This window comes from Zosterops lateralis (assembly GCF_965231275.1).
Source record: "Zosterops lateralis genome assembly, chromosome: 2".
In the NCBI taxonomy this organism is placed as follows: Eukaryota; Metazoa; Chordata; class Aves; order Passeriformes; family Zosteropidae; genus Zosterops; species Zosterops lateralis.
In genome coordinates this window covers 28,737,911-28,746,242 of record NC_139763.1, presented here as the reverse complement: position 1 = coordinate 28,746,242, position 8,332 = coordinate 28,737,911, and the positions used below count along the sequence as shown (strand labels likewise).

The window sequence follows — 8,332 nt, the reverse complement described above, 5'->3', positions numbered from 1 at the left end:
CTGTATTTTCAGAAAGACACCCACTGTCAGAGGAAAGGAGGGTAGCTGTCATTGATAGGCCTCTGTTTGCTCTGAAGGAGGAGACCCTGCTGAAGCATCTTTTTAAGATATCTTCCATTCTGAGTATCAAAAAAGATAATCTAATGTTATCCTAGGTTTAAACAAAGAGGTGAATTTGAGGTGATTGTTCACTTGGTTCTGCTGCCCTGGAGTTACTGCAGAGCAGACCCCTGGAAAGACACAGTGCAGGAAAATAGTCCTGTGCTGCAATACAGTGTTTCACACCTGCATAACCATCTAAGAGACATCTCATCTGAGTAAAGATCACAAGGCTCCTGAGATGATTTAATCTGGGATTTGGGAAACTGCTGGAGTACTTCAGCAAAGGGCACCCAGCATCTCTGCCCTCACTGATCCATGACAAAGCCCAAAATGAACCACACTTGGGTGTATAACCTGAGCTTTGGTGCACCTGCAGATCCTGTTGAGCCAAGGGCTGGACTCTCACGAAGTGGGCACACAGTAGTGGCTGTTTTTCTTGGATTAATCTTGTTTTTTGGTTTCTTGAATAACTTGGTTGTCCTCATCCTCTTCTGCAAGTTTAAAGCCCTTCGTAACCCAGTCAACATGCTTCTCTTGAACATCAGCATCAGTGACATGTTGGTGTGCATCTCAGGCACAACCCTCAGTTTTGCATCCAGCATCCGTGGCAAATGGATTGGAGGGGACCATGCTTGCAGGTGGTATGGCTTTGTCAATTCTTGCTTTGGTAAGAGTTCAATGGTGATTCTTTACTACTCTTCTTTTTAACACTGGTGCATGAAGGAATGTGATTATGGAGCTAAATGCTCTTCTGTGGTGAGCAGAAGGATACTTTTATTGCCCTGTTAGGGTCAAGCATAGTTTAAAATATTTTTAAAAAAGACTTTTTGAAAGAGTAGCGGGGATGTAATAAATATTTCCTAACTCTCTCATTCTTCAAAATTACTTGTTTCTTAACAGCTAAAAATAGAGTTTAAAAAAAGGCAGACCACTGGAGATATAGTGTGTGAACACATATAATACTTCCCTCTTTTTCAGGGAAATCTGTGCCATTGCTGAGCTACAGGTCCCTCAGTGTGGTTTCTGTCGTGAACAAAGCCTGAAAGTATTCTATTTACCATTTTTAATTATCTCTCAATCTACAATATGAATTCCTCATGTCCCATATAGTGAATTCTTATCACTAGATGATTTCTGTTTTGCAAGGCAAAATCTTTGTTTTAGAATTGCATACTTGCAGCTTCAGTAGAAAATTAAGTTTCAGGAATAGATTTGTCAGAAGTGATGGGAAAATATTCAGTGTTCTTCACCTGTCCAGACAAAATTTTTTGCAACCATTTTTTGCACTTCTAGATGTAAGTGTTGTAACTGGATTTTTTTTTAATTATTAAAAGAAGATAAAGGACAATGAACAGTCAGAGGGCAGCCTTCATCCCTCCCCTAAGGATGAGGCCTATTGCTTGAAGATGCCTGTTGCATCACCAAACAGTGATCACCCTTTCTTCATTTATTCCTACATTCATAAAAAGATCCACTAAAGCATGAACTGGCTTGTGGGTGCATGTCTAGATGTGATCTTTATCTAACCCAGACCAGGGGACTTGGCATAGCTCCCTCTTGCTCTACATCCTTGCTTTGGTGCCTCCAGGCCATGAGGACAGGACAAACATATTCCTGGCTCTTCTCCCACCCTGGACTGCAGCACATCTTGTGTAGGCCCTTTGACCCAAGAAGTGCTCCCCCAGCTCTTGATGTAAAATCAGGTGGTGGATTCAAACACATGTTCCCTACCTGAATTATAAATTCTTTTCTACTTCCAGTGGTGTGGTCTCTAGTACCTGTGTCTTCCTCAAATGTGTGCTCCACTCATGACCATTAACTCATCCTGACAATTTCCTCTGGGAAACTGCTGCTTAGACCAAAGTGAAGTCTCAGGAGTTAGTAATGCTGTGTAAAATAAGAACACTTACTTTGGCCATCCAAAAATAGACTCCATGGTCAACAATACCTTGGCTTGTTTTGGTAGGTTGTTTTCAGTTTGGTCTGTGCTGGGCAGAATGACATGTCTTCTTCCATGTTTCATTTCCATTTTTTGTGTGGTTTATGAATTCCAATATTTCTGTAAGTAGTTTTCTCAGGCAGAAAGAAGTTAGGACTGTTTTTTTTTTCTCCATAGTTTTAGCTTTCTTTTTATTTTTTACCAGTGGGAGGGGGAAATAACATTTGAAGAGAGGGGAAAAAGAGGTGAGTGTTCGAGGGCTTAGAAAAAAAGGTCTGTTAAAGGTGCCCTTTTGAGCCTGCTGGCTTCTGTCTGGGTACATGTGAGTTACCATCCCATTGACTGTGGAACCTGCAAATGGGTGAGTTTCTTCCAGGGCGTTCTGTTTGTGGAATAATTCCTCAAAGTCAGATCTATATGAATCGGATACATGGCAGAAATGCAGATTTCTGTGCTATTGTTATACCTGTTTTCATGTGAAAGTTTCTGCTATAATTCTTAAAATTGATCAGATCATCAAGGAGCACACAAGCAAACAAAACACCAAAACCCAGAATGTCAAAGGTGACCTCAGCTCCTCTGAGTGATGTTGTTGCTGTCACTGGGGTATCCTGGGAAGCTGAGGCAGCCTAAATGCAGGTAGTTATTAAACTGTGCATAGCTCATCTGAAAGTCTTGCAGCACTCACATTTTTTTCTTTCATTAGTGTGCATAAAGGGCATAATGAAGAAGTTTGCTTGCAGAGTTATAGTTAAAAAATGTTGATTGTGATATAGCATAAGTAAAAGCAAGTAACAATAGCGGATTGCCTAACATTTATGTGACTTTACAAACAATTTTTTAATATGCTGATAAATATCGTTATTCATCCTTTAGCTATTACTAAAAAATCTCATACATTTATTAGCTAAAAAATTAGCTTTCCCTCTTCAGTACCTCATGTCTGATTTTGGCCCATCAAAGACAAGAGGAAGGGCCCTTATTCTCAAGATCCAAAATAGAGATGTGTGATAGGAAAGGTAATTAAGATGGACTGAAGTGCACGATCAAGGTAGGTAAGAATAAATGTTTCAATATTCTTATCTGAGTTTTTTTTTGTCATGGGATAGATGATCCTACTAGGATAAACAACAGTATAGGAACATACTGTTAATGGTGTTAAGTGTTATTGAAGTTAAGTGTTTGGGGATATGATTTTGTGTGGGAAGACAGAGATAGTGCTAAAGGCAGTCCTGCCTCTGATACATTGCAGCTGTGTTAATTACCAAAGGGTGGGAACTGCCTTGCCCTCGCAGCTGGATGTGATAAAAGAGTGAGTTAGTTGGTAGAGAGTTAGTTGGAGTCTGCTGTCTGTTCTGTGAGGAGGAAGGGACAGGAGGTTGTATGAGGGACAGATAAGGTAAAGCCACTGTACGAGGGACAGACAGGGTTAGGTGGCTGTGCCAGGGATAAGGAGCAGTGAGCTGGGACTGCAAAGGGAGAAGAGAAAGAGCCAGAGCTGTGGGGAGCTGATTGTAGGATTGCTACATAGAAAAGGTATGAAAGACTTCTAGATAATGTGGTTCTGCTACTTGAAGCCCTCTGAAGTTTTATTGAAGCACTTTGAGTGCAGTGGCCATCTCGACTATGATAATTTTGGGTTAATTACAGTGGTGCTGGATTGCTGGTTGGACTTAGATGATCTTGAAGGTCTCTTACAACCTTGATGATTATGTGATGCTCTAAGTTCACTGGTCCCACTAGAACTGCACTTTTTTGTACTAAATGGAGGTACATACATTTTATTTTCTAACTGCAGTATTTTTCTAAATCATGAAGAAACTTGGAGTGGGCAACTGATCTTCATGACTTGGTGATTATTTCGTGGTCTGTAAGACACACCTAAGCCAAATTCAAACTGTTAAAATATTTATAAATAGAGTTCATTCTTACAAGTCTTCTGAAAGGACTGTATTTTAAAAGGTCATTTTTCCTCTTCCTACTTGTTTTATTATGTGGTGAAAGCCTCCTTTGTGTTTTAAACCAAATGGAGAGTGAAGGTGTTATCCTTCAGGTCTGTGGCTTGGATGAAACCTGAGGGAGTGAAAGTGGGAAGCTGAAATTTGTTTCAAATGTAAATGCAAGGTGAGAGATTGCCTTTTATTTTTATTTATTTATTTATTTTTTAAATCTCTTCCTTTTATAAAATCACATTCCTGGGGTGTGATCTGGAAAGCAGATTTGATTCCCCTCCCAGCAGTATGGACAGCAGGATGTACAGATGTGCATTGATGTCACTTAGTGGGAAATCAAGTAAGCTATTTACCAGGCAATCCATTGCCTACCCCAGGCACTGAAAAACCATGACCCAAGAATGAGCACCAGGGGTTTGCCATGGGCACGATGGAGAAAAATTATGGACAAAGTGCAATTTCTTGGTTTAATTACTTGCTTCTCTCCCTATATCTGCTTTGTGATTTCAAACTATACGTGCAAAGCACAAGGTTTAGAAGCTAATGGAAAGTGCAGATGCTGATCAATAGGCATGTTAATGGGTATTTTAAGGAGAAAATTAAATATTGTGAGATGTGCTATGGAAGTATGAGCTGTTGGGTCTTGATCTGGGGAAGCTCCAGCAATGGAGCTAGAGGAGAAAACAGCATGGTCTGTTCCCAGAGTAAATGATTTTACACTGGTGTTTGTCCTTGATTGCAGCTCTGTTAAGTAGGTCACTGCAGTGGAAATTGCACGTCAGTGAGTTTGGGAAATGGATGGACTTTTAAAATTTGCTGCCATTACCCACCACTTTGTCATGGTTTGAGAGGCTCATGGTTATACATTTAAGCAAACAGGGAAAGTGACACAGGGACAGGATCTATTTTTACAGCTGACCTCTGAGTAAATTTTGCAGGCAAGGTGAAAAAAGGATGCTTAAATATATCATGAAATTATTAAGCATTACCTTTTAATTTAGGAAAACAATATTATTTTTAAGGCACTCTCATGGAGACCACATACACAGGAAGTGATATCCCATCCTAAGATTAAGTTTTTCTTGCAGTTTTGACCATCTCGCAATCTCTCTGAAATGCCTTATTAAACATTTCAAATCTCTAGACAGATGAAAACTTTCAGAAAAAAAAGTCTTTTTCCAAGATACTTGCACTAATACAAACTTCCCAAACATGTAGGACAGGCGGAATTTGAGCTCAGTTGACTTCTACAGTTCTTTCTTAGAATCACCACTCTATGCCATGTCATATCAGGATTAAATATTAAATAGATTGATACATATGAGAAAGACAAAGCTGTCTCTGGCTCCAGAAATCCAACATTAGATTCTAATGCTGGAAAAGTTCCAAGGCACATTACTGGCAGGGAAATTTTCGTGCCTGTTGAACTGTTAGCTCTTGTTTTCAGGTGTCTGCTGGTTGTTTTCTCTTTCTTAACCTTCATGGTGGTTAAAATACCTGGCAACTTGCCTGAGGAATTGTTTCCAATATTTCATTGTAAAAAATGAATTCTGATTAGTGTTGTGTAAAAGACCATCACTATTCTAAAGGATCCAGAAATGCCCGTGTCACACAAAAGCTGTGTGACTCAAGGTCTGTGTCTTCCCACACAGCAGCATCCTGTCAGTCCTGGCTGCAGTCCTATCTGAACTGAAGAAAGGCATGTGGATGTGCCCTAATGTCAATTGATAACTCAAGGTCATACCTAAATGAGGACTTTAATCTTTTTAGAAACCCCAAACTCAACTCTATGTGCAGATAATTTTTTCAGTCATATTAAAGCAGTTATCAATTTATTCCCTTGTAAACTGCCAGAGAACACAATGGATGAGAAATGGAGCTGCTGATAATTTTAAAGTTCAGCTGCTTTGTGACATTAAACAAATAATTTTCTTCTTAGTATTTTACCTTGATTTTTATATGATGTGTCTTACACTCATTGCATTAAACTAAGGTAGTTATATTTAGAGTATAGACTTCCAACATACTGGAAGCTCTCTGTTTTTATGGGATACAGTTGAGATCCTAGACATAATAAATGACTCTTCTGTGGAAAGATACTTTTTTTTTTCCCCCCCCAAAAAAAAAAAAAAAAAAAAAAAAAAAAAGACATAATCTTGCTTGAATTGATCCTGCAGGAGCTCATCTGATGTTTCCTGAACTTTGATGTAGCAAGTACTCATCTCCCAGTTCAAAACCACTCTTAACAGCTCCTCACCTGCCCACTGATCATTGATTGCTCCTTTTCCGGTGGGCTAGGAGTGGGATTAAAGGTGATATTGCTATAAATAAAGCTGGTAGCAGAAACATAGTTCTGCAACAGACTCTGAAAACATTCTCTTTTTGAAGTGCATAGACTCTGTTATGCCTGCAGTCATTGTGACCCATACAAGCTTTCCTCAATAGTTGGCCAGTATTAGAAATAATCTTCTAGTTCAAACAGAGGCAAGAAAAACCAGTGCCTGACTCATGGGATAATGTTTACAGTCCCTTAAAAAAAAAAAAAAAAAAAAGGAGAAATGCTGTCATGACCTAGAGGGCTTTAGTTACTTTAATACAGTAACAACTGTGCAATTGACAGTTTGGCCTGAATTTTTCTATGTAATTTCCAGCACTGGACATGCATTAGACTTTATAGTAAACAAAAATACAAAAGTAGATATTAAGAAGATACGTAATTTGAATTCCTCTTTTGGCATCTCCTCTTTAGAGAAACTGAAGTTAGTCTGCTACACTGCTTATTTAAATAACTAATCTATGAGGTAGTTGTATGTTATTAAATATGCTTCTCAGGACCAGACTTACATAGAACAAATGAAATGCTCTACCCCTTAGTGACAGATAGGAATTGCCTGACTAAAACCAGACATTTTCCCATCCCCAAGGCTTCTTTTATAATCAATAGAAAACCAAATCTGTAGTGCCAGCATGTAAACTGTTCAACGCATCTGAGACATTTGCTTCAGGGTGATATGAGATGTGTCCTACATGCACCACTTTATCTCCATGGACTATGAAAGGAACCCAAGCTCAGGGGTAGATACCTGCTCTGTACCTCTCTGAGGTCATGAGGTGATCCTCGCAGATGGGGTGTTCATTACTTCTTTTGTCTTTCTCAAATTTTCTTACTTTTGCTTGTAATTCCCTTCCCTCTTCAGTATCCTCTTCCAGGGTGTTTCCAGGAATTTCTATTTCCTCTAGGCATTAAAGACTGTCCAAAGTTGAAATAACCTATAATAGTTGTGCAGGAGTGAGTATTTTTAAGATGTCTATTGTGTTTCCATGAAGAGGTGTCCTACTCCTCTTACCAATTTTACAATTCCAAATTCATCATGTAGGAAAAATGCTGTCAGCTCTTTCTACAGGTAATTTCTAGAGCATGAGTACTGGACTTCTGCATTCAATTTACACGCTTAAAGCATGGAGACAACTTGGGCAAAATTTTTGGAAAACATGATAAAGAAGGAATCATGCCATGAAAAGAAAGTGAAAATGGAAGACCTAATGTCTTACTTTGAATGTTATTCCTGAAATCAGAGACTTTACTCTGGTAGACACTTTAACACCTTCTCAAGATAAGAGAAGGTTTTGCTTTGGGAAAGGCAGAGTAGAGCAGAGTGTCACCCAAGATGTGTGCTGGGCTGGAGAGGAAGCACTGTGCAGCCCCTTGCTCAAGCCGTCCTCTCTTTTTCCTGTGGAATGGGGTGGAGAATCAAAGCAAAATGTTTTGTTGAGATAAGAACAGTTTAGTAACTGAAGATAAAACAATAATAATGGTAAATAATAACTATGATGATAATATTAGGGGGGAAAAATTGATGCAAAATGCAGTTTCTCACCACTTGCTGACCAATGTCAGACCCTTACCAGCTGCCCTTCTGGGTAACTCCTTTCAGCTTATATATTGGGCATGTTCATCTATGGTCTGGAATATCCCTTTGGTTAAGTCACCTGTTTCAACTATGCTCCCTCACAGGTTTTTTTATGTACCTCCTCACTGGCAGACCATAAGATAAGGAAAAAAAGAATGTCCTTGACCTAGGATAAACATATAGACATGATTTAGCAAAACCCCCAAAATATCAGTGTGTTATCAACACCATCCTTGTTCTGAATGGAAAATATAGTACTATGAGAGCTACTTAGAAGAAATTAACACTTCCTAGCTAAAAAGCAGAACAGTGTTATTCAATTTATCAATTTATAAGGTGTTACTGACTATAGCACTTGATGCTAATGGTGTTAGGATCCTGTGGTATGCAGTAGATGTCTGTACTAGCAGCCATGGTTGCTTCTCCTT

At 39.0% G+C, this 8,332-nt stretch overlaps 1 protein-coding gene across 1 annotated transcript in view; it reads left to right on the top strand.

Annotated features, from left to right (window-relative positions):
* Positions 1–432: 432 nt before the first annotated feature.
* LOC310906384 (pinopsin-like) overlaps positions 433–8,332 on the top strand; it is a gene marked incomplete at both ends in the record, with an annotated part of 77,091 nt that continues 69,191 nt past the window's right edge. Inside the window, one exon of the mRNA XM_083855590.1 lies at positions 433–769. Coding sequence (XP_083711716.1) covers positions 433–769 — 337 coding nt within the window. The remainder of the gene's footprint in view (positions 770–8,332) is intronic.